We start from the raw sequence: 25,886 nt of genomic DNA on the forward strand, positions 1-25,886 counted from the left end.
ATCGAGCATCTATGGGAGTATAACATTATTACCACCTGTCTAATGTTTTGTTGGTTCCTCTTTTCTAACAAAAAAATCTCTTATCTTAGGCCTAGACTCCACCAGACCTCTGAAGGTGTGCTGTGGCATCTGGACCAGGACGTTAGCAGCAGATGTCTGAAGTCCTGGAAGTAGAGAGGTCGGGTCTCCATGGATTGGATTTATTTGTCCAACACCTCCCACAGCTCAATTGGCCTGATACTGGGATGTCCTTCCTTAGTCCATTTTTGGTCGGTACTAAGTACCACTGTAGAATAGGAACACCCAACAAAGCCTGCAGTTGTGGAGATACTCTGACCCAGTTAACACCATCACAATATGGACCTGGTCAAAGTCACTCAGTTTCTTATGCTGATCATTTTGCTGCTTCCAACACATCATCTTCAAGGACTTAATGTTCACTTCCTACCTTATATATCCATCCCAGTGAAAGGTAACATGGTAATGAAGCAAGTGGGGCCAGGCACAACAAACCCCGCCCCTCTCACGTATTGTAACTTATTTTGGCATGGATCCAGCTGATGTCATCATGTCTATGTGTGCTGATGTCAGCATATCAATTGCCTCTATATATGTGCCAAGTTTGAAGTAAATTGAACCAAAATTGATGTTTTTATAGACATGTGAAATTTCACCCATTATAAGTAAATGGGGAAAAAAAGATTAAAAAAAAAAAAAAAAAAAAATTCATTTTTTTTTTTTTTTTTTTACTTTGACCTACTTTTCCCAAAATGTAATGACGTCTATTCTGGCTCACAGCCAATCTATAAACCCAGTTTGGTATGAATTCAACCAGTAGTTTTGCTGCTACAGACATGTGGAATTTCGCCCACTATAAGTAAATTGAGAAAAAAAAAAAAAAAATTTCAAAAATTCTTTCAAATTTTAACTTTGACTTACTTTTCCCGAAATCTATTGAGATCTATTCTGGGTCACTGGCAATCTATAAACCCAATTTGGTGTGAATTCAACCAATAGTTTTGCTGCTAGAGTGTTAACAAACAACAAACAAACAAACCAAACCAAAAACAATACCCTTTGCCTCGGGTAATAATCTACATTATTACCAGTTCTTCAGTCAGTGGTCAGAATGTTCTGGCTGATCTGTGGATGAGTTCCCTTGTGTTTCAGAAGAAAGGGACACTGTACCTTTAAGACGTCCACCCGGTAGTGGAGTTACGTACAGTCAACATGCGTCTGACTGAGGAGGTGAACTTAAGTCAGACATCTCAAAACAAAAGCCTACATTTACTGTCTGTAAATATTTACGACGGTAGATTTTAGCTCTTCTTAGTATAATGTTGCGCAATGCCTTCGGCTGTTAAATGCGACTGATGTGCGCAGGCGCGAGAGTGTAATAAAAGTCAATCAAATGAAAGGCTGGTGTGCACGGACATGAGTGATAATAGCGCCGTTTAGTCCAGGATCTGCCACAGTTGGAGAAGACAAAGACACCACTAACCCAACACACCATGTCGAAACGTGCAGGTGCCAAAGGAGGAGTCCAGAGGAGGTTCATCAGTGGGGTGGTGGAAGGTGAGCGGAACACCGGAGCCCCGGAGGTGGCCCTGGTGGGTGTAGGGTACCGGAGGGGAGAGCACAGTAGGATGCATGTGCTGGACCCAGAAAAAGTCTTACTCTAAGACACCAGCAGGTTCTGTTTGAGTATGGCTATAATTGCCATACATACATATGTAAACAGAATTAAAAAAAAAAAAAATGTCAGAAAAAAATATTAACGTTAAATAACGTGCATGATGTCAACTGGATAGTAGATGCCATTTAGATTAAGTTTTTCAGTTTGCACATATGTCATGTATTTTCTTACTGTATCTTAATGAAGAAACTGAGAAATATTACAAATGACAACGCAAAAAGTGGTTTAAGCCACTGCAGGCCTGTGACACTTTTTGATCTGAGTGTGTTGGTGAGGACATTTTAGATTTGGATCAATTCTGGTAAATGTATCATTTGGTGCATAACTTGACCTTTGTCTGATCCAGGTTTTTATGGGCGGCCGTGGACTATGGAGCAAAGAACAGAGCTGTTTAAAAGGTTTGCCGGCTTTGTGTTATTTCACTATGAATGTACACTGAAAAGCTGAGGAAGCTTGTTGGAAAGTGCAGGTTTGCAGATGATCAGTTACTTCCCAACAGAAGTACTTGAGCTTCTTCCAAAAAAAAAAAAAAAAAAAAAAAATAATAATAATAATAATAATAAAATTCATAGATAGATAGATATCTCCACCATGGTATCTGGTTGACTGGATGTACTTTGAAAATGTAGTCTGAACAACTTGTACCATGAAAAAAATTAATTCATAGTGTATACTGTGATGTGAAATTCTAACAGTATAAAACAAAGACGCGTACCTGTAAGAAAAGTAAGTCATATAAGTTTATTGAAATATTATTTTCTTTCTGGGGGGTCAAAAAGGGACGGGTGTGTTTTTGTTGTAGTTCAGGGCCAAATGACCAAAAAATGGAATTCAGGGCTCTTGACAAAACATGATTCACAATAGTTTTGTTAACTAAATCCATATGGCACTTTTGTGCAATAGCAATAAACAGCAATAAGAAAAAGCAGCATTTGCAAGGCTGGTAATGAGCATTATTATTTTTTAAATGAATTATTATTTTAAATATGTCTTGTAGGCAGTGACTTGAGAAACAGTCACTGGCCTACAAGAGGCAGGAGGTAGTCAATCAGAGTGACTATTTAACAATATACAAATATGTTATACTTTTTCAATTTTATTGGGCAAGACAAAGTTTCAGAAGACCTGCTTTGCACTGCAGAAGTCTGCATTTTTCATGACTTTCATAAATGAACAACTGAATAAAGTAATTTAATTGAATTGTATTTCTCATCACCAGTTTGTAGTGTCATTATTTAACTACAAAAAAATGGCACAGATGTAGTTTAACCATTTGAATCACTGTGTAAATTTGCATTTTGTCGAAATAACAGTAATTAAATGGAGTTCACAGAACTCCTTAACACTGCTGGAAAGTGTAGGCTAATTTTCAATCCTTTCTATTTAGAGTCTGTGGAGACCCTTTGTGTCATTGTTAATTACTGGTGTTGTGTTCCACAGGGAGCAGAAATGGGGTTTGAACACATACCTGTACGCTCCCAAAGACGACTACAAGCACAGGATGTACTGGAGAGATCTGTACTCTGCTGAAGAGGCCGGTCAGTGTCACCTTACACTGCATATGGAGGCATCGCTTTCCCATATCCATCCTTTTTCGGGGCCTGAGCACCAACTCATGTAAAGGCGCCATTGTACTTTACTTCAGCTGTTTTCAAACCTTTTCAGCTCTTGACCCAGAGGAGAAATGTAGTGTCTCTTCAGGATATGGACTAGCAAATTAACAAACCAAACTAGCAAACATACACCATGAATTACCATAGACAGTATTTTCAGCTTTTTTTAAATTACAGCTGCACAATTTGGTCAAAGTCACTTTACAATTGTGGGCAATATTGTGATTTTGAAGTGAGTGTACTTAATCGGTTTCAAGAAAAAATGCACAGATACTCATTTAGAAATGTCACATCAAATAAACTTTCACTAGAATAAAAAAAAAGTACAAAAACTTTAAAAATACAAGAACTTTCAATATGACTTTCATTTTGCATGTTTTACAGAGTACTTCTCTCTGCTCAGTGTGACTAAATCCAAAATATCACCAGATACAACAGAGGTCATGTTTATGTTTTTTCCTATTTCTGGGGTGAGATCATTGCAAGTCCTCCTATGTGTGAAACTTTAAACTGCAGCCTTTAGCGATTATATAATTACACCGGCTGATATTGAGATTACATTTGCAGTTTGATCAGTTGTGCAGTTCTGTTTTTTATTTAAAGCCATGTCCACTGCTGAAAAAGCAGCATCTAAAATGAGTCTACATAGTTTTTGGTGTCATTGGCATGTGCTCTTCACACACCTCTGCATCTCTTGTCACTGTGTTAAACTGGATTTTTTCCTCAATGTCAGACTGAGGACACTGTGACTTATCATTATCTCTTTCGACACATTGTTTAATTGCTTAGAGCTCCTCTCTGTGTGGTTTATCAATACATTTATAGAGGGAAGAGCTGTGATATGATAAAATCGGAGCCATCAAAATTATCTTGTCAGATGTTTGTGTCTAAACAGGCTGTATATCAGTAGACTTTGGTCCATTACAGGTTATTTGCACCACCTACATGATCTCATTATTTTGCAAATTGTATCAGCCTCAGCATCGTTTGCCTGTTCATAAAACAATATTTGCATGTTTTAAATGTTTATTGTGTAATTTCATAATATAGATGATAAAATATCTTTTTATCTCTGTATTTATTCTTGGTCTAGAACAACTCATTGCCCTGATATCAGCAGCTAAAACTCATGATGTCGAGTTTGTGTACGCCATCTCCCCGGGTTTGGACATTACCTTTTCTAATCCCAGAGAGGTTGCCGCCCTCAAGAGGAAGCTGGATCAGGTAGGACTTTGTGCGCAGAGACACAGGGTGGAGCAGGGGTAGATCATTAAATGGCAGTTGTATTTAGCTTTATGGCTTTCCGAGGGTTTGTTTTATAGGGCACATCATTTCATATCAAACATGTGGCAGTAAAATACTGATTTTTTTTTTTTTTTTGGCTCGTCTGTAATGACATTCACATAACAAGAAACAAACAAAACAAAACAAAAATCATCAGAGGATAAAAATGAATGTAGACCTACTTAAATGAGTATTTATCATATCTTTAATTCCTCACAGAATTATTCTGTGTATGGAATGAGAATATACACAGAAGTACTTCATCTGTGTTAAAAATATTAAATTAAATGTTTGGGTGTAAGAAGTGTAAGTTGTTCTCAATATTTAGTTTCACTCCAGATAAAAACTGACTCTGAGTTTCAGTCTGCTTATATCTTCTGGGCTTGTGTTTAACTGTTTCTCCTTCAGGTCAAGGAGTTCGGCTGCAGGTCCTTCTCTTTACTGTTTGATGACATCGAGACTGAAATGTGTGCGGCTGATAAACAGGCCTTTAGCTCCTTCGCCCATGCTCAGGTGTCCATCACCAATGAGGTGTACCAGCACCTGGGAGAGCCCCACACCTTCCTGTTCTGTCCCACAGGTCAGACACTGGGTTGAAACACAGCTGTGTGCCCTCTCAGTGCATTAAAAACTATAACACACCTATGATTTTTCATCTTAAGATCTCTTTTTCTTCTGTTTTCGCTGTGTTTGGTGCATCACACCTGTTCTGTCCAGATTACTGTGCTGCCTTCTGCACTCCCACTGTGTCCCAGTCCTCCTACCTGCACACTGTGGGTGACAAGCTGCTGCCTGGCATCGACATACTGTGGACTGGTGAGGCCACACTTAATTGGTTTCACAGCACATCAGACTACATTCCAACAACGTCACTCGTATGAGGATACAGCAGGACAGCTCACTTTGCTCACTTGTTTTCTTTAAGGTCCAAAAGTAGTTTCCCACAAAATCTCAGTTGAGTCCATAGAGGAGGTGTCTTCTGTCCTCAAGAGGCCACCAGTGATCTGGGACAATATCCATGCCAATGATTATGACCCCCAAAGACTGTTCCTTGGACCATATAAGGTAAATAAAGTCCATGCTGATAGTAAACTGCTGTTTCATTTTTGTACAGTTGTTCTATGCGATCACAAATAATGGCGGTAAAGTTACACAAACTTTCTCCAACTATATCCCCATTATGTGACAAATGCCTTACTGATGAAGCCACTCTTCTCCATAGTTCTGCTTAATGTTAATTCTATTCTGGACTCATATATTTAAAACTTTATTAGATATGTTGCATTAAGAGTTAAAGTCTGATCCACTTTTGGTCCTACTTGGACTCTCATCAGTTTTCTCAACTTTACAAATATAACCATCAACTGCTATCCCATGCATTTATTGTAGCAAACAGACTTGTTTTGATGTTCTGAAAAAAAAAGTGGAAGTCCCATTAGTTAAATTATGGCTGGAAGAAATAATTAAACTCTCTCATCTGAAGAGAATTAATTTCTCAGTGTTAAATAAACTGTGTCGGTTCAACAAGCTTTGGCGTCCCCTCCTGTAATATATTAATAACACAACCTGAATAATGGGTTTGTCTCCTTTCTGTCACTACCTGGCCCACTTTCATAGACTTCCACAGAAATAGTAGAATTTTTGATTCCAAGAAGGATCCATCTTATGATGGGTATATATGCCATATATTGATATTCTCCAACTATCTAAACCTCCAAATGCTGCTACAGCAGCAGCTGAACTCACCCCCATTTGCCTTCACCTTCTACCAGCAATTTTTCCTAAAAATCACATCAAAGCTCTTATGCAATTTTAACAACTTATATATCATTCATACCTATAAAACCTAAATAGTGCCTTTAATACATATCCAGATCCATATAATGACCAAACATGACCTTTGACCTGAACTCATTTGAATATCATGTTGGAAAATACAGCAAGATCATTAGGGTTGACTTTTAAAATCTAAAATAACATTCTTCTCCACCTTGTAGTTTCTATTTCTTCAGATATGTTAAACACACTATATTTATACAGAAAATATATCAAGCTTTAGAATCTACAAGGAGGGCAAGATGTTAAATTTTAATGCAAACTAAAAAGGTTTAAAGATTATACATTCCATGCAGAAGTGAATGGAACATCCCAACTGATCACCTAAATATGTCTGATTTACAAATGTTTGTTATTATTATGATCATAAGTATTCATTGCTTTAATTGAACTCCTTTCCAGGTGAGTAAATCATGTTGCAATTAATACAAAAGAGTTACATACGCAGTATTACAGACATGATCACGCTAAAAGGGATCGATTTTGGAGATGCTTGATATTGTTGTTTTGCTTCAGCAACTGAGTCATGCATCACTGAACATGGTCCAAAATGATTTTCTAGACATAATTATGCATTTTACTGAGCCACACACAGCTATTTTTAAAACAAATTCAAAGTGGGCAAAACAGATAGGATACCAGGACATGTCCTTTATGTGGCTTCCCCTGTGATAAGATGTAATGTAGGGAGGGGTTGTGGGGTGTTAAAATGTGTTTTCGGTCTTGTATTTCTTTTTGTGTACCTTTTTATTTTGTTTTCTTAGTGTCTAATTTTCAAAATGAGGACAAATTCTAATAATAGATGCTTTTCTGACGGATTCCTCAATAAATAGATTGACAAAGGAATAATGATGGTCTTTTCCTGTTAGGATCGTCCTACTGACCTCATTCCCAAACTGAGAGGCGTACTCACCAACCCAAACTGTGAGTTTTACCCAAACTTCGTAGCCATCCATACATTGTCAACATGGTGCAAGGCTTTTGTTGATGGAGCACAGAGGGATGTGGAAATGAGTAAGTGTGTGGATTCTTCTTCTCACCTTATTGTGGAAGTCAGCTTTGACCCACATTAACGTTCATTCATTCTCTTTATTGCTTAGTCCTTGAGAGGGTCTCACAATTACACCTACGGGCAATTTAGGTTTAGACCAGTTAACCTATATTAACACTTTGGATTATTTCAGTGCCTCTGAAATCTTGTTAGTGTTTGTTGTTACATTAAATTACTGACAAACTGAAACTACATTTCTTTACCAAATTACGCAACTCTAAAATTGATCTCCCATTGTGATGTTTTATGATCTATTTTAATGATATTTAAACAGAACATGCATGTCTTGCGTAATGCTTTCAAATCTGTTTTTACTTGTGTTTTCATCCCCTTAAACAGTGAGAATTTTTAGGCGTTTTGATTTAATCCTCATGACTTTATGACTTGTGTGTTTTTATATTATTATAAGTGTTGATTTTCATACTCCTTAGACCTGATCAGAAAACAGTAACCACCTGAAATGCTAGAGGAACACTGTCATCCCTCTAAAATATCTAAAATTCTTGTACTCTTCTCTGCAAGCGCCTTCAATTGCAAGACCCTCTTTTGTTTTTACAATGAGACACTTAATGTTGCTACTCATCCATTAAACTGTCAGTTTCAAGCTCTCAGTTCTGGAGCATAAACAACATAAAGATGTTTTATAATATAAGGGTTTTGTGTTGCACTTTTATGAGACCTGAACAATGTATAAACAGTCATTTTGACATGTTTGACTGTGATATGTGTCACAATCTTAGAGAGAATGGTTAATTTTGCATTTAATTTTCAGTGAAATAGGTATGATTTAGATTAGATTAGATTAGATTAGATTAGATTAGATTAGACATTACTGATTCCACAGTGGGGAAATTCAATGGTCAAGGCAGCAACAGAATAAAGTGCAAGAAAAAAGTGTGCATAAAGATTGTGGAAAAAAAATAATATAAAAAATAATAATAATTGTAATAAGAACTATACGGACTATATGCATATTTACAACAGAGTGATGATGCAATATTTGCTGCCATATGATTTATAAGGCAGGTTGTCTCTGTAGCACCACAATGCTTCAGTTATAATGATGTTATGACACATTTAACCTTTAGAGAAAGAATTGCTGTGCTTTAGATATTGCCCTCAGACATACTGTGCTTTCGATTAATTGTTCAGCTCAGCTGTACACATTTTTGTCAGCAGGAGATGAAGATCAGGACCCCTACTACAGCCCCCAGAAAGCCCTGACACTGGCCCTCACCGACTGGCTGCAGGAGTTTCTGAGTACAGATCAGCCCGGAGGTAAACCCCTCAAACGCAGTGCACTGAAGCAAGGAAGAAAGAGGTGAACATGTGTTTCAGCAAAGTGAGCCAATATTTCGCTTCCTGCGTCTTCCCCAGGCCCACGTCTTCCTCCGTCTCGCCTCAAGAAAGACCCTTCAGACGAGGAGCCCATGCATACAGACATGGCAGAAGGCTCGTATGTTCCCGGCCCTGGCGAGAACCCACTGTACACCGCCGAGCCCCTGACCCTAGACGACCTGAAGCTGCTGTCGGAGCTCTTCTACCTGCCCTATGAGCACGGGCCGACGGCCAGGGCCATGCTGCAGGAGGTGGACTGGCTCAAGAAGCACAGCTGCGACGTTTCTGCAGAGACAGACAAGGTAGCTCTACTTTACACATTTACACTCCCCTTTGACAGGATGTGCAGCAGCTGAACCTGGTTCTGTTTTTCAGAGAGCTGAGTGGTGTTCAAGAGCCCAGCACTTCGATGATATGTGCGAAGCAGTTGTGCAGATGTTCAATCGGCTGTCCAACGCCCCAAACCGCAGCATTCTGTACGACCTCTACAACTACATCTGTGACATCAAGAGTGGAGTGGGTTTGGCACGAGCCTATGTGAAAACACTAGGTGAGAAAACAGGATTTTTAAGTCAAACTAACTAAGGACATGCTGACTCCATATCTAGTAACTAATTTGTTTGATATTTACCAAAAACATAGGACTGGGAAAAATCTTACCATGTTATAATTGAACTAGCGCATTGACCCATGGGGATTCACAGGTCCTAGATGTGGTAGTTTGTATGTTATTTATTCTTGCATGCTGTACTGCATTTGTCCAACAGTCACCGCCAAAGCCTTCTGGGCATAGCAGCATAATTGAAAGGCTGTTGTATTTCAAAATTACTAATATCTCCCAAAATATTAGTCCTATCAACTTGCCGTTTTTGCTAGTCTGTACCTTGACCAAAAATAAATATGTATGCCAAACTGCAGCAGTCTGCTCTTTCCGGATTTTGTGTGAATCTCCAGGCACACATATACGCACGCACGCAGAGACCACTTGGCTTTTATAATATAGATACGACACACAGGACAGTTACAACTAAAATGTTATTTTTAATTCACTAACTTTTGGTGAAATGCAGCAGAGCAACAGCTTAACCCTTAAAGACCCACAACTATTTTTGTCACAACTTCCAAATAGTTTTTCGTCTTTCCTAAGTGAATTCTCATCATTTATTATAATATTATCCTCTGCCTTTTGCATTTTTCAGTGAAAATCTGGTATTTTCCTATATTTAATTTACTGATCATGTAGATGTTCATTAAAGGTCATTTGGATGTTCAATGTACATTCAAAGATTATTAGATCAAAAGAGAAAAGATGATAAACTGCATTTTACCAGAATTATTTACATGTATTGATAGGATCAACAGGTATTAAACGTTTTACATCAGTTGATACTTTTGGCCGGCGGAGGATGTTTAGGTCTGTATGGATTAGACTACACTCAGTTAGCCTTCATGGATGATACTTGTGCCTTGACCTTGTATGGCTAAGCATCATGAGAGTCAAAGTTAAGAATTTAGAAAACTGCAATTTAAAGTCCGTGTCTAAAAATGTGCATTAGAAACACATTCTACATGATCATCACACACACTAGTATAAATGAATTACAATTGCTGTGTTTTGATGTGTGAATATATTCATACAGCTTGTATCTCATATGTTGTATATTCTCTTACTTTGTATGTTGTGTACTTAATGCTCTTGTATGTCTCAATTTTGTCACTCATATTCCGCTATCACAATTAAATGGTACTTGTTTGGTCATGCACCTGTTGACTTACTGTATCTTGCCATACATTAGTTGTGCTTTCTTTCCTTAGGTGGGCGGGGACGACCCTCAGCTCAGCTCATGAACGATGACCCTGAACCCTGGGGCTTCAGAGGAGGTCTTTCTGGAGAGTTCCAGGTAAACTGATGCACTCTTTCTTTAAGAAATCAAAGAATTCATTATCTTTTTCATTTTCAATTTTTTTCCTATAGTATGTTGTATATTTTTATATATAGATAAATTACAATGATTGAATGGTTAAAGAGTTTTACCGAAACAGGTCAACAGTCTGACATAAAGTTGATGTGTCTCGCGTGCAGTAGTTTACATACTGGAAATAGGGGTTGTTTTGAGGACTGCTCCTTGAGTTAATCTAAATTTGTAAAAGTAAGTATAATCAACATTTTTGCAGCAGTCATAGGTGAGGATTTTGTTCAAAAGTGATAACTGATGGAATCTAAATGGCAAACTTACCTCCTGTTATCAAGCTGAACTAAAGGCAGATATTGAGACTACGTGACCAATGCCATAGTATATTTTTGTCCATGCAATGACATACTCAGACAGCCATCAAAACAAAAGAAAAATACTGGACTGTCACACTGTAAACACCTTCACATTTTTAGCAATTTTCTTCATTGTAAGAAATTGATTTTTTTGTGTATGATGTATATTGTATTTTGAGGTACTGAATTCTTAGTTGGCCTTGTTTAAAGGAGTGATATTTTGCTTTTTTAAAAATGGAATTATTCATTTTAAAATATTTCCCTGTGGTCTACATAAACTGTAAATGCTATGTTTGGGTCTGAATTTTTCATTAATTAAACTCCACAGGTCCATCTTCAACCCTATTTCTGAGTAATGACACCAGAAAGGTCATTTTGAGCACTGGCCCTTTAAATGCAAATTAGCCACTTCACGCCCCACCCCCTTCAGGTTGTTGACTGTGCTGCTCTGTCCTGTTCAGCCATTTGTGTTTGTTAATACAACCAACAACTGAACATTTTAGGTAATCGGCTCAAAGTTTGGACATATTTTCAGTATGGACTACAACCGCTGCTGCTGACAAACAGTTATGGCGTACTGGGAGAAATGTTTGTCAGAAGTCTTGACCTTATATGTGCAAATATTGTGACGTAACTAGTTATAAACATAACAAAATAAGCAGGAATTAAAACGGGTTGTAGAAATCCACTCGATTTTTGCCAAAATGAATATAAAGATAGCTTTGCAGTACCTGGAGGGTTCAAACTCAAACATTTTGAACTATTAGGGTCCAAATACACAAATAAATATACCAAAGACTAATAAAAGTGGGTTTAGCAAAAGATGACCCCTTTTTAAAAAAAATGAAATTTTTTATCAAATTAATGAAATATTGTTTTATTTCTTTGGTTTAGATGTAGTGTAGATAATTAAACTGAGAAAAAAAATTTTTCGGATCCCCTGAGATGCACATCTTTATTACAGAGAATGCTACCTTGCCATGGAAACAGGGACTTGTTTCGCCATCCTCCGATGACGGCGGTGTACTGCATACGGCCGTACTGCCCTGAAGACAAGGTGAAGACTGCAGAACATATGACAGTGCATTTTGGTTGGGAGTGGTGCCTATTTTACAGTTCAATCTGATGCAGATTTCTGTCCTAGACTGAGGTGCAGAGGATTTCCAGGGAAATGCAGAGAGGAGAGGCCAACGTGCCCCTGGTGATGCAGCCTCCACTTCTGGGTGACGTGTAAGAGACAGGCACATTCGTCAGCTATTTACTTATTGTTTCTATCTCTGTCCACTTTAATATGACTTTCTCATTGCTACAGCCTGTCAGGAGGTGACATCCCACCGTCACCTCAGTGTGCTCTTGTCCTAGAAGATGAGATGGGGATGTGTGGCTACGCACTGGCTCTGACTGATGTTAAACCAGCTGCAGCAAAGATTCAAGTGAGAGTCTGATTTTTTTGTCTAAGTACAACAAGCTTTTTCCAGTGGACATCAGCATATGAGGTAATGTTACCTCATTGTATATTCTCTCCTGCCTCTAGAGGGGGGTAAATGATCCAGTGTTCAAGGATTACCCCTCCCTGCTCACCCTGCAAGTGCTGCCCCGGGTCACTGATCCATCTCCAGCCAAGCGCATGATTGGTCACTTGTTGTCCTCCATCAAGAGCAGTGGTAAGTCAAACTGATTTTAAAGCTTTACCTTCATCCTTAAGCACTGAAGATTTGACAGTTACAATAGTATCCTACATAAACAAGTGGTGCCAGGCACAACAAGCCCCGCCCCTCACACATATTTGGACCATCCTAAGTAAATGGGAAGATCTTAAAAATTCATGAAAAATTTTAACTTTGACCTACTGCTTCCAAAATGTAATGCGATCCATTCTGGGTCACTGGCAATCTATAAAGTCAATTTGGTATGAATTCAACCGATAGTTTTGCTGCTACAGATATGTGAAATTTCCCCCATGATAAGTAAATGGGGAAAAAAAGGATTTTAAAAATTCATAATTTTTTAACTTTGACCTACTTTTCCCAAAATGTAATATCTATTCTGGGTCACTGCCAATCTATAAACCAAATTTGGTATGAATTCAACCAATAGTTTTGCTGCTAGAGTGTTAACAAACAAACTGAACCATAAATAATACCCCTTGCCTCCCCTTCGGGGGGCGGGGTAGTAATGTTTAGATCATGAGCATTCTGTTGTTTTTTCAGGTTCTGGAGGGGTGCTCTGCGAGGTGAGGCACAGCGATAGGAGGAGTCTCAACTTTTACACTAAACTAGGCTCCTTCAAACCTGTAAAAATGGATGATCTACCTCAAGATGTCATCGTCATGGGAACAAACCTGTGAACAAGACCATAAAAAGGTTTTCCCTCAGGTTTAGTGTTTAGAAATGGAACTGAAGTGTGAATAAACACTACACACTATTGCTAATTTTACAATATGTTCATCTGATCCAGACTATCTGCATTTAATTACTGAATATTCAAATAAATGTATAAATTACTCGCAGTCACAGTTTGTTCTCTCCTCCCACAAAGGTATAATATTAGCTAATGGGACTGTGTAATGGAATTCAACTAACAAATAAATATAATGGAATACGATAAGTTTTATACACTGAAACTTGTATAGTGTTTTAGTAGAATTAGTTCCTAAACTGACACAATAAAATGGTAAGTGTATTGAATAAAACTGACATGAAGCTGTTGGTGGGAAACAAGTCAAGAGATTTAATCATTTGTGTAGAGAGGATACAAAATAAATATATATTTTAGTTATTAATCTTTAAATAGAATAGCTTTCTGATATGACAACTTGATGATATGTCAGCTGATATTATATACTACTGAATATTCCATGTTTGAGCTTTCCAGGAAAACTTATCTGCAGGAAATTATTAGGAAAACTTACATGTACAGCTCCGGAAAAAATTAAGTGTGTGATGACGCACCTCATCATTACTTTCATCCTGTTGTACAGCCATCACTGAAAATGCAAATGTCCCTTGTTACAGCCAGTGTTTGTTTTGAGATTTTTAAGGGAAAAGATAATAAATGTGGTATCCTTGCTGACAAAGTAGATCACGGCAATGTGTGTTAATGCTGAATGCCAATTATCATAAAACAAGTCCATTCTAAGCTACTGCATTAATGACATTAAGACAACTGATCAAAATAAATAAAAAATGCAGTTTTTTTAGACCAAGAAGTTTTACACTTTGAGTCAGTTATGCTTAAATTCGAGAAGAGTTCATGAATCCATATTTGGTGAAGTTACAAGTTCATCTTGACTTGATTTCATGTTTGAAAGTGTGCCATGGTCTCAAATTTTTTCCAGAGCTGCAGCTGGCAGAGCGAATGCAGTAAGTGAAAATGAGTGAATCCAAAAAAATAAAACCTAGGTGTGTCTATATACGTTCATTAACAATAAAAAACAAACAGCACTGAGTTAATTTCAAGTAGTTAAGGATATTCAGTTCTTTCTCCTCTGTTTTTTCTTAATTTGTGCTTAGGTAAAATCTATTTTTTATGTTTAGCATTGTTTCCCTGAGTGTCTAACCTGCAGGGTTTGACTGCAGGAGAGGAGCTTTGTTAACTGACTGAAGGCAAACACACCATTTTACAGACTGCTCTGGAATTTCAGTGGTGTCTTATCAATCCAAGATGTTTAGCTTCTTTTTGTTTAACTTGTGTGCGGTAGCCAGTCATAGATTAGTTGCATTTATTACACACAAGTCTTAGAACAGCGATGCCATTTATACTTTGCTGATTATGTGCTCCTTCCCTTTAACCTTTTCTTGCTCCTCTCATTTGGATAAAAAGACATTATTGCACAGTCACACAGAATGAATGGAATGTAATACTCAGAACTGAAAACAGTCCACATGATAGATCTCACTATATTCAAATAAACTCCAGCCCCTCGTACTTAATATCACCTATCTTTGTCTCAGGCATCAGTACACGGCCATCTAGTGTGAATGCAATGATGTAGGTAGCAATCCTGCCAGCATCCTCCTCTGATTTGAGGGCCACAATAATCTGATCGTCTGTGTCTGGGACAAATTTAAAGGAGGAGAAGCCATGGGTGGGGTTGAGTGGACCGACGTGGCGCACAGTTATGTAGCTGAAGTCTGCAGGGCAAGACAGGAGAAGATTGGTGGCACGCCGCTCATCTGCAATCTCCTCATAGTGTTCGTGGCTGGCACGGCGAGGCAGGAAGAACCATCTCTGCAGGCGCTCGCTCCACGCTGCTGATTCATGAATGAGATAGCCTGTAAGCGAGGAAGAAAGGAGATGAGTTAAAGAAATGTCGTAAATGAGAGTCAGTGACTCCTTTTCCAAATGAGGCAATAGTTCAGTAAAGTGTTTACATGGTGCTAATCTTCCCATTTACACTGCAGCTGTGCAATTAACAAACTTCCCCCGTGATGTAAATCCTACAGTAACTCATACACCATGGCATGCAGCCTACTCATTATGGTGATCAGCATCCACAAACCAGTCACTCAGAATGTTTAAAACTGCTGCCAAGTTAGTTTGTACTGAATGAGCAAGAAAACATTTCACATACTCTCTGTTAAAGGTCCATACTGTCTTCCAAGTACAACTGTGTAAGTAATTCATTTATCAGACAGGAGCAGTTGACTAGTTCAGCTACTTCCTGTAGCCTTTGTCAGAAACCTTCTGACGAAGGCTACAGGAAGTAGCCAAACTAGTCAAGCAGGTAAACTGCTCCTGTCTGATAAATTAATTACTTATACATTTCCCATAGTGTGCTAAAAATCTCATTTGAGACACACATTTTAATGCATCCTGAATTATAATGATTTATCGTCTTGCCAGAAAATACGATGTGGAATTTGATATTAATAAGGGCCGTACCTCATTTTGAAAAGAGTTGTTCTTTGATTAATAGTAGAAAATTGGCACTTCAAAGAAAATGTTTTTATTATAAAAAGCTTTTCAGAACCTGGTGGATGGATCCCTGCAGCATTCCGTAAGGCGTTGTAGTGCGGCACCCAGTTCTGGTGCTCCACGTCACCATGGTATCCAACAACTTTGACCCACTCTGGGTTGTTGTTGACAACCTCCCCAGAGGTTGTAGTCCACTCCTTCCCTAGGCCGCCAACATACAGATGATCATCTTTCACTGCCAACCACTCAGCCTTGAAACCTAGACAAAAAACAAGGACAAATCTGTGAGATGTGATGTTTACAGATAGCCATGTTATAATGGGAGGACTGATTTCAAGAAGCAAGACGAGCTTTTCTACTTCTGCTACATTAGTCTTTAGTTCAGATGCTGTGTGCACTGCCACTGTCTCATTGTGAATCTGGACCTGATTATGATTGGACTCTTTTCTATACCTGGTGATGGAAGTAGCTACAGAGTGACCGTTTCATTTACTCTTCATTTCCACTGACAGCTGCACATGTACATTATAGAACATGCAGTCTTGAGAAAATGGCAGCAGATAAAAGACTTACCCTGGAAAAACAAGTTTAGTGAGGTAGCTTTAGAGGCTGTGAGTGAAACTAATGCTATATTATGGTTCACTGAGTCAGACTAACAAGGTGGATAAAACAGGGTAATTTTTCATTTGTCTTTTGTAGGGTGTTTTCTCTCGTGATTCTATTTTCCTTTATTGTGGTTTTTATGTTTTTTTCTATCATCTTTTTATCTGGGCCCTGAGTTTGTAATAAAGTTTGACAGATTGATAAACAATCAAATTCAGTCCTCCAGAAAACATTGCTGGAGTAAAAGGGTGACATGACAATGAACTTTAGTCTTTATAACAGTATATGAATAAAACAATTTGCTTTGGGGCAAGCAAAACATGACTCTGGACAAGTAAAAACAACAAAAAAGAAGCCTGAAATTCATATATATACATGCTCTCATATTCATGTTCAATTCATCACGTAATGTGTTCTTCATCTCGTGTTTCTAAATCTAGGTGCTATAACAGTTCATGGAGTATTTTTGGGTTCCAGTGTGATATCAAATTTGCCCTTTTTGGGGAAAAAAAAAATTAAAAACCTCTGTAATATAAACCAACTTCACTGTCCCTAAAAACAGAAACACAATTCACATTTTAATTCTCATGCACCTCATGTGAGACTGATTACCTTGACTATTTTCACACTACATGAGTACCTTCAAGGAAAACCATTCTGTTCACCATCCTTCTGATCTTTAAACCTAACTGTCTAGTGGTTTATTATTTATTCATGTGCCTTTTTTTTAACCAAGAAGGTCAGTTGAGTTCTCATTTATAATAATGATCTGGCCAAGAGGCAGTGGTCAGATGCAAGACGATATAAAACACAGAAAACAATTTTGTACAAAGTCAAACAGTCTCTTACAAAATGTAATGAAAAACATTATAATTTACAGTATACACAACATTGCTAACAACTGAGACATGTGCAAAGATCATGGACTATTGTCTGAATACCATTTCTAAAAAAGGAAAATGGGATGAATGTAGAGTTTCAGCTTTTATTGTAATTGTTTCCAGTCATTGGAAACTGGAAGGAGAGATGGCAGAAGGAGATGCAAGCTTTAGTTATGAGCAGATAAAATCGCAAAAAAAAAGCAAAAGCACAAGTTACACTATTGTTACAAGTGTTGAACATCAAGTGGAGATACAAGGGGGTTTTACCAGTAGGGGAAAATGAAGAGATACCTATATATCAACTGATAGGAATGGAATGATGGCCAATTGACCAGAGAGTCTGAGGGACAGCGGTGGATGTTGATAGATTATATCCCTGTAATCTAATGTTTGGAGGGTTGTCATTTTGACCAGGATATGTATGGCAGAGTGGGTGCAAGATGATTTATTGTGGATCAAAAATTGGACAGCAGTGCGTTTCTAGGCATATCAAAGAGAAGTGAACTGTAAACTCAGATACCAACATATTTGTAGGTGTTGACAAATTGGATATCTGATCTGTCCAAGGTGGAGATTGTGAGCTTGTGACTTCATCGGATGGAGACAGTATACTGAATACTGATGAAACTGTGTACAGTAGTGACTGACCTTTGGAGACTGAGCCATCACCATCTGGTAATATAACCCAAGGAACAGCCTGGCTGCCCTCAATCCTGTACACCACACCTGTACGATCATCCACACTGTACAGGTGACCATTAAAAGCCACCAGCTCAGACAGCTCCATACCTGTAGTAAAGGAAATCAATCTAGTCATGAAGATGACAAACAATGTGGACACATTTAAAGGATAAGAGATGAACATCTATACCTCGTCCTTTCTCAGCTAGATGACTCTCCAGGGTGACTGTGTTTGAGTCCCATTCCACCTCCAGTCTGTCTGCACTGTCAGAAACAGTCAGGTAACCTCTTTTCATGTAGCTGAACCATGTCTGCTCCTTAGAGCTACGTGATGCTGTATCCAGGTCTGCGATCACGCCAATACGGTAGCGGATGCCATGCTCTGTCCTTTCTGGTGGACTTAATGGGTACGTGTCATTGTAAGGCTTTTCCTGTTTCTGGTGGCGGGAAAATCTGTATGTAGGCTGTCCATAAGCATCTCTGAAGACGTGACCCTTGCTATCACTGTGCATTTTCAGACTGTGACCTACGTTTTGGTAGTAACCTCTGGAGGAATCGTCCCTGTCCACTACAGTCCGCTGCAGGTATAACATGAGCACTAGAGCCAGCAGGGTCGCTATTGCAATTGCCCGCCATTTAGGATGGAAGCGAGAGTCTGAGGTGGCTGCTTGTGTCATAGAGGCCAAGGCCAGGGGGAGGCTTCGGATGGCGACACGGAGGGAGGTCATGGAAGCGCCGTTGTCATGCTCAGTGTCAGTGTTGCACAGGGGGTGGTGATCATCTGAGATTAAGGAAACCAGAGAAACACATCAGAAAAAAGACACATTTCAAAAGGTCACAAAATTCTCAGTTACATGGTCCTAGAGCTGCATGATATAATGATATACTTGTATATACTGTGATGATAGAAACACTTTGTTTACATCATTGTGTGGTAAATCATAATCTTCACATCAGTATGGTTTGCAGGCAGATATTGACTTAAAGGCAACAAAAACAACCAAACACTGAAGAGAGTCAACTGGAGCAGGATAACTGTAGAGCAGAATTTCTAGTGCACACACTGAGTAAGGTAACTGGCAAACCATCTTCCTTATGATGACTTTTTACTTTACGACTTACTTTGTTCTGTCCTAATTATTATTACCATGTTTTTGCAATCCACTTCTTTTCTCATAGCAAATTTTTCATGAGTGAGACTGATATTGAGGTCACACAATATTAATTTAGTTTTAATTGATCATCAGACAAGATGCATCAGCATCTGGGCAATTTACTTTCTCTGCTCACAACATCTTTGAGGAAATGTGCTCCTCTGTGAACTGAATGAAACTCACTTGCATAATGAAAAGAAACATAATGAAACCAAACACCCACCAATCACCACCAAAATTTAATCATTTGTTCCTTGTGCCAGTATCAACATTTCCTAACAATTTCATCAAAATCCGTCCATACTTTTTAGTTAGCTTGCTAATGGACAAAGAAACAAAGAAACCCCGATGAAAACATAACCTTCGCCGTCTTTGGCGGAGGCAAAAAATAATTATAATACCTCTTACAATCAACGCCAACTCATCTACAGCAAGAGGCACAGTAAGCATGCAAAGACATGTACAGCCTGAAGCACTCTGCTGACAATATGCAGACCATGATAATACATAGACTAAACTCATGGAATAACACTGGCAAAGTTTGTTTTTGAGTTGGTTAAGAATGAAAATGTTCTTATAAACAACCCCTTAAATCTCACAAAGTTTCACAACCAGCAGGGTCTGCCCTCCCAGATGAAATAGGAAAGGTGGCAAGGTGACCCTTGACCTTTCTGTTGTCAAGGGCAACCAACTGGTGCCAGGAATAGGTTTTGTTGTGGGTTATTTTCCCCTTATTTAACTGAATCAAATAACATGGTGGTAATCATGCTATGCGTGTTAACTGGCCCATACTCCTTTTTCCTACAGACATCATATTCCCCTTTTTAAAGCACATTTTAGAACATGAGTCTAACAGCATTTATTAGTCCTGTCTGATGCATAGGTAGCTGTACTGTATTTTGTAAACAGTTTATTTATGAACAAACAGTAAAGCATGTCTTTCCTGTGGAAAATCTAATGGAGTTTTGAAATCATTCCCTAAAAAGGTAAACACATTCAGAACCAATTAAAAACAAAAAAAAACTGCTGATAACGTATGATGTTTAGACCACTGGTATTTCAACTACCAATAATGTGTATCCTCATGTTACATCTTGAGATTAAGAAAATAATACCATTGTGAAATACACACACACACACATATATATATATATATATATATATATATATATATATATATATATATATATATATATATATATATATATAGGATCAGATCTGCTGGGGCAATTATCTAGGTGGGTCCAGAGAACCAGAATACTTATGCGATGAAACCGAGAAACTATCATCATTAAGAAACCTCAAAATACATTTCACAACAGCAGTAAACCAAATGTAACATGAGCTTGAGAAAGCATCAGCCAGCCAGTGACTATGTTCTCAAAAATATGAATGTAAACACAAACCAGTTTATAGGAATATATGCACAGTAGCTCTTGTTGGTAGTAGTCAACATTTAGCCTCACAAACAGCCGGTGACCATTACTTTTATCCTCTGCCTCTACTCACTACACAGCCCTCTGGATCTTAAACACACACACATCGCATTGGCAAACTCTTGGACAACAAATAATGCCCTTATTGTCTCTATTGTATGCATGGCAAATATGTCCCCCCGCTGCAGCACAGCAACTAACACAGCGTCACTGTAAACTGCATGAAGAATTCAATTATTCACCCTTCTTTCGCCTCTTCTCCCCTGAACACTCTGTAACCACAATCTTGCTCCACTTCGCACGCATGCCATAATGAACTCCACATCCCTGTAGCCTTCTGGCCCACATGAATAACTGATCCATATCACTCTGTCTCCTCGTTATCTCTTCATTGCACTTACACATTTCTTCCTGTTCATGTAAGACCAAAAACTACGGCCTGGTCAACCAGTAAAGAACAAGTTTGGACATGAATCAAGAAAGCTGTGAATTTTAGTGGCCTGGATCAGTGACCAGATTTATACTTTTACTCCACTACATCTCACAGGCAAATATTGTACTTTTTACTCTAGTGTAAACAGGAAAATGTTTCCTTCCTGTGGAAAATCTAAGCAAGTTTAGACTTTATAGTCCACTTCATCTGACAGCATTGTTACTTTTCAGATTAACATTCCTGTGCAGTTTCATACATTCATTCTGAATATTTGTGATGAACGTTAATTCTGCCTTCTTGCAATAGCTACAAAATGCAAACTCCAAACTGAAAACAGGGAAGTTTTTCAGACCACAAGAAAAGGTAACTTTTTACAGATACATTCAAGGCTTTCCTGGATTAAGGGAGGGTTATGGTGTAATTATTTTACTAAAAATGTTTTGGCATAAATTGAAAATATATTACAGTATTCAACTAAAAAAAAAAGCTAAATAAATCTGCTCAAAACAAATGTTTAATTCCAATTTTGTTAATAATGAATTTAAAAGCTTAACACATACATACCTACTTTAAGATCTCTAATTCTACAAAACACTCTGTTCATTCCAGCATGGGAGAGAAACCTCAGCAGATTTTTGTGACTCTTCAGCTTAGGTGCTGTGTAAAAATGCTGCAACAAGAGTTATAACCCTTGAATGATTCTCACACAATAGCAACGCTACAAACATATGATACTCTTAAATGATGCATTTCTGTAGATTAAGACTACCAAACAGTATATAAAGTAGCTCAAACAGTTCAGAAGCTCAAACTTAAAAAACTATAGCAGTAAGAAGTAACACATATGTTAACTCAGCAGTAAAATTAATAAATAAAAACATCTTATATAACAATAAGTACCAACAATTTTACTTTTCATACTTAAAGTACATTTTTTGTTAATGATATTTGCATACCTCCACTTGAAGTGAGATTGTCATTGCACATATTTTACTCATAGTAGATTATTTGGACTGGTACTTTTTTCCAGGTCTTCAGAGGGCTTAGGTACTGTAAAGTATCTGAAAACTTCTTCCACTACTGTCAGTAATTACGTATTGGTGAGTGCTTTACTTTAAATGAGGACTCACTGTATTCATCTGGTAACCAAATATGGCTGGGTGTCTACACCCCAATCTTCTGTATGCCTCAGTACATCTGGGTCTCCATTAACTTTCTTTCCCAGAGTGTCATATGAGGTCATGTCCATGAATGTCAATATTTGTGAGTGTATAATTACCTGTTAAAGTGTTTTGCCTTATTTCTGTCATATTATGACCCTATATTTTAAGACGTTTAACATTTGAACTACTCATTAATACTTAGGTCATTGAGTAATAATGTGCTTTATGTATGAGAGCTGAAGAGTTGATTGCTTCCCACAGTTTCTTTGTATGTTATCATCTTCTAAATATTTAAATGATTTTCTGTAGGCTAATTACTAACACATCAGTTTGATCATACTGTCATTTATTATGTAAGAATATTAGTTTTAAAACACCACTGTCCACCTGTATTGTTCTTGGGTTATTGTAGCACAGCATTATGTAATAATGGTGCAATATGTAATAATGTACACATTTTTCACCTCATTATGTAATAACACTGCATTTTATAATAAAATTCTTGAACATGTTTGTAATAAACTTTGCTGCATTTTGTAATAACTTATTATGCATTGTGTCTTCCAAATTTCAGTGCACCAGTAAGTTTCTGGTAATACTTAATTAGTGCAGCTTTTGTCTCTAGTTTGCAAGGACATTCTCCATTATAATGAATACAGCTACATTTGAGTTAGGTTTGACCAATGAAACATCCTACTAGTGTTTTAAAATTAATTGTAATTAAGATGGAATGCTTAATGTTGTTCTGTTGCTATGACGTTTTTTCCAATCAAGGCATCAGTTTTGATGGTTTATTACATAATGCACCAAAATATTACATTTCCTTTTTAAAAAAAAAAGTGCTACACCTTCATTTTGTAATAACCATTGCTATTTGTAGTAAGTTATTACAAAATGCGTCAAAGTTTATTACAAAATACGTTCAAAAATGTTATTACAACATTCGGCATATTATTACAAAATGTGGCATGTTATTACAAAATGCAATGTTATTACATAATGAGGTGACAAATTATTACATTATTACACATTGCACTGTTATTACATAATGCGGCGCTACAGTTATCTAAACCCAGGTTTCTCAAATGGTGGGTCATGACCCAAAAGTGGGACACAAACTCCCAGTGACACAAAAGAGTGGTTAAAAATGTTTTTTAATGTTGACAGACTTGAATTAGGCTAAAGATGTGCATCAGTTGCTGTAGTACAGCAGATACACTGTTGTCCATAAACCTGGAATAATTTTGTTTTCAGACACATTCCTCCTTTTATTCCTATTTATACACACCACTAATCACTTTTGACCCGGTGCGTTGATTACATACTGAGTCCCAGTTACCCTTCACACAAATCCCATTTCATGAGATGTAATAGCAATATTTTATTCCAATTTCATGGGCGACAGTGTATTTGACTGACAAATGACAGACTAAATAGGTATGGTCATTCATAGAACAGATGTATCACAAATATGACCCTTACTGTGTTAAATATGGATTTAAATACTGATGAGTAAAACCCAAGTGTCAGATGTCATGTCAGATCTTAAATATCAAATCTTCCAAACAGATATGCAGGTGCCATTCAGTTTATTATTACAGTAATGATTTCTTAATGCAGTGATGAAAATATATGTGTATGTATTGTGGCCCTATTTTGATTGATGTTTTCTTGGTTTAAATTCTACAAGAGTGGGTTGTGATTTGATGACCAGGGCTGAATGTGGTTCCCAGGTCCAGACCAGCTAAGAACCACAGGTCTACATACAGGAGAGCATGACACATACAAAACGACTCCAACTTTAACCTGTACCTGACCGGAGCTGTTGTTCTACGGAAGATGAACAGAAAACACTCTGGAGTCGTTGTTTTTTTTAGGTGTTTATCAGTGACATCCAGCTCTTGAAGTCTCCTCTGTGTAAACAGTGTTCTGAAACAGAAACACGGAGAGACGAGTCACTGGAAACTTTAACCAACCAAACCTGTTTAAATACAAAGATAAACGCCAACACGGAACTATTTTCATTACAGAGACACAAGAATATTACTGCGACTTTTCTGAATGAGTGAATCCGTTGTGATTTTCAGATGCCGTTATAAAAGAACAGGAACACAACCGTTGAAAATGTTAGCCAAGTGTCAAGTTAGTTAGCTAACATCAGCTAGCTACTTCTCGCTAGCATTAATCTTTGGCAGCGCTGTCATGATAAGATTATTTAACATATCAAAGACAGAAAAGTGAAATAACCAGGTGGACAGGCGTCACTTCATGACCCTTCAGACCTTGGCATTGTCTTACCTGGTGCGGCAGGTTCCCCCAGCAGGACATGACTGGCAGAGGTTAAGTTACCGGCCGGCGTCACGGTGATGATTAACTCCTCCTGGGTGGAGACTGTGACCGGCCGCCGACCTATCAGTCACCGGCACGGTTCCACCACCTACTAATGCACATGCTAATGCTAATGTTAAAGGACACAGAAGGGGTTGATTATTTCCGTTTCACTGCAGGTAATAATGTGGAGCAGGGGGTCAGACGTACGGCTCACCAAAAGGTCCAATCCGGCTCATGGCATGATTTTGTGAAATGCAAAAATTACACTGAGATATTAACAGTCAGTGGTGGGAAAATCCTTTTAGTTCAGGGGCCACATACAGAACAATTTATGGAAGAGGATTAGGGCCACTGAAAAATAAGTCTAATTTTTTAAAGTTATTATTATGAGAAAAAAGTCAGAATTCCGACTTTGTTCTCAGAATTCTGACTTTTTTTTGGTCAGAATTCTGACATTTTTCTCATAATTCTGACTTTAATCTCATAATTCTGATTTTAATCTCAGAATTCTGACTTTTTTCTCAGAATATTTTTATTTTTCATAAATTGGACTTTTTTGTTTGTTTGTTTTTTTCAGTGGCCCTAATCCTCTTCCATAAATTGTTCTGTAATAATTGGATCTGAAGTGGGTTTTGAGTCTACAGATGATCAGTCCAAATTCTTCTCTTTGTTTTAACCCCTAAGGACCCGGTGTTACTTTTGTGTCAGTTCCCAAGTAATTTTTTAAAATCTATATTTAACCTTCCTTAAGTGATTTATCACCATTTATTGTAATGTTATCTTCTGTATTTTGTGTTTTTCCCATGAAAATCAGGTATTTTCCTACATTTAATTCAGTAATCATGTAGATGGTCATAAAAACTCAGATTAAAGTTGAGGTCTACTATATCAAAAACAGAGAAAACTGAAGAAAAAGTGACTTTTTCAGCAAATACAAGTATGTCCATTCACTGCCATTGATCAGATCCCATGGGTTTTCCTTGTATGTGTTTACATACTTGGCTAATAAAGATGTTTCTGATTGTGATAAATCACCTCCTGTGTGGCCCAGCCCACTGCCCAACCACTTACCTTTTGGAAAAGAAACAGGACACCCATATGAAAATCCACTTATTATCCATGCCTTAAATCAACAGCATTAGTTTAGATGAATACCACAAGTTACTAAATATGAGACAAACAGCTTCCACACATAGATCC

The 25,886-nt window shown here is 37.7% G+C and overlaps 2 protein-coding genes across 7 annotated transcripts; one reads left to right on the forward strand and one right to left on the reverse strand.

Annotated features, from left to right (window-relative positions):
- The first annotated feature begins 1,224 nt into the window (after nucleotides 1-1,224).
- ogal (O-GlcNAcase like) lies at nucleotides 1,225-14,054 on the forward strand. 4 transcript variants are annotated; one of them, XM_030134726.1, is made up of 17 exons: nucleotides 1,225-1,575; nucleotides 2,043-2,094; nucleotides 3,137-3,234; nucleotides 4,403-4,533; nucleotides 5,002-5,173; nucleotides 5,311-5,409; nucleotides 5,519-5,658; nucleotides 7,299-7,443; nucleotides 8,657-8,801; nucleotides 8,886-9,120; nucleotides 9,194-9,368; nucleotides 10,634-10,719; nucleotides 12,052-12,144; nucleotides 12,232-12,317; nucleotides 12,400-12,520; nucleotides 12,622-12,751; nucleotides 13,298-14,054. In XM_030134726.1, the coding sequence occupies exons 1-17, from the start codon at nucleotides 1,512-1,514 to the stop codon at nucleotides 13,432-13,434; spliced, it is 2,109 nt and encodes a 702-aa protein (XP_029990586.1). In that variant the 5' UTR covers nucleotides 1,225-1,511; the 3' UTR covers nucleotides 13,435-14,054. The 4 variants fall into 4 exon arrangements, with proteins under 4 accessions (XP_029990586.1, XP_029990602.1, XP_029990594.1 ...); XM_030134742.1 differs by having other exon boundaries at nucleotides 8,657-8,758; nucleotides 8,858-9,120; XM_030134734.1 differs by having other exon boundaries at nucleotides 8,660-8,801.
- On the reverse strand, nucleotides 13,804-24,777 carry cant1b (calcium activated nucleotidase 1b). Of its 3 annotated transcripts, XM_030134772.1 has the most exons (6): nucleotides 24,654-24,765; nucleotides 24,168-24,284; nucleotides 18,360-18,950; nucleotides 18,137-18,277; nucleotides 16,060-16,263; nucleotides 13,862-15,361 (listed from the first exon to the last, which is right to left on the reverse strand). In XM_030134772.1, exons 3-6 carry the CDS (start codon nucleotides 18,895-18,897, stop codon nucleotides 14,991-14,993), a joined length of 1,254 nt encoding a protein of 417 aa, XP_029990632.1. In that variant the 5' UTR covers nucleotides 18,898-18,950; nucleotides 24,168-24,284; nucleotides 24,654-24,765; the 3' UTR covers nucleotides 13,862-14,990. The 3 variants fall into 3 exon arrangements, with proteins under 3 accessions (XP_029990625.1, XP_029990632.1, XP_029990641.1); XM_030134765.1 differs by lacking the exons at nucleotides 24,168-24,284; nucleotides 24,654-24,765 and adding an exon at nucleotides 21,002-21,253 and having other exon boundaries at nucleotides 13,804-15,361; XM_030134781.1 differs by lacking the exon at nucleotides 24,168-24,284 and having other exon boundaries at nucleotides 24,654-24,777.
- Nucleotides 24,778-25,886: the final 1,109 nt, after the last annotated feature.

Source organism: Sphaeramia orbicularis, chromosome 1, assembly GCF_902148855.1.
Source record: "Sphaeramia orbicularis chromosome 1, fSphaOr1.1, whole genome shotgun sequence".
Lineage (NCBI taxonomy): Eukaryota > Metazoa > Chordata > Actinopteri > Kurtiformes > Apogonidae > Sphaeramia > Sphaeramia orbicularis.

Bases quoted from the DNA above. Each gene is read 5' to 3' on its own strand.
- ogal (XM_030134726.1), top strand. From the start codon at position 1,512: ATGTCGAAACGTGCAGGTGCCAAAGGAGGAGTCCAGAGGAGGTTCATC. The intron at 5,410-5,518 runs GTGAGGCCACAC...GTTTTCTTTAAG, and splicing joins CATCGACATACTGTGGACTG to GTCCAAAAGTAGTTTCCCAC. The intron at 9,121-9,193 runs GTAGCTCTACTT...TCTGTTTTTCAG, and splicing joins TTTCTGCAGAGACAGACAAG to AGAGCTGAGTGGTGTTCAAG.
- cant1b (XM_030134765.1), bottom strand. From the start codon at position 21,164: ATGTGTAAGTGCAATGAAGAGATAACGAGGAGACAGAGTGATATGGAT. The intron at 16,264-18,136 runs GTCAGTCACTAC...TTTTTTGTCTAG, and splicing joins TGATGGCTCAGTCTCCAAAG to GTTTCAAGGCTGAGTGGTTG. The intron at 15,362-16,059 runs GTTCTGAAAAGC...CCTCGCTTACAG, and splicing joins TGCAGGGATCCATCCACCAG to GCTATCTCATTCATGAATCA.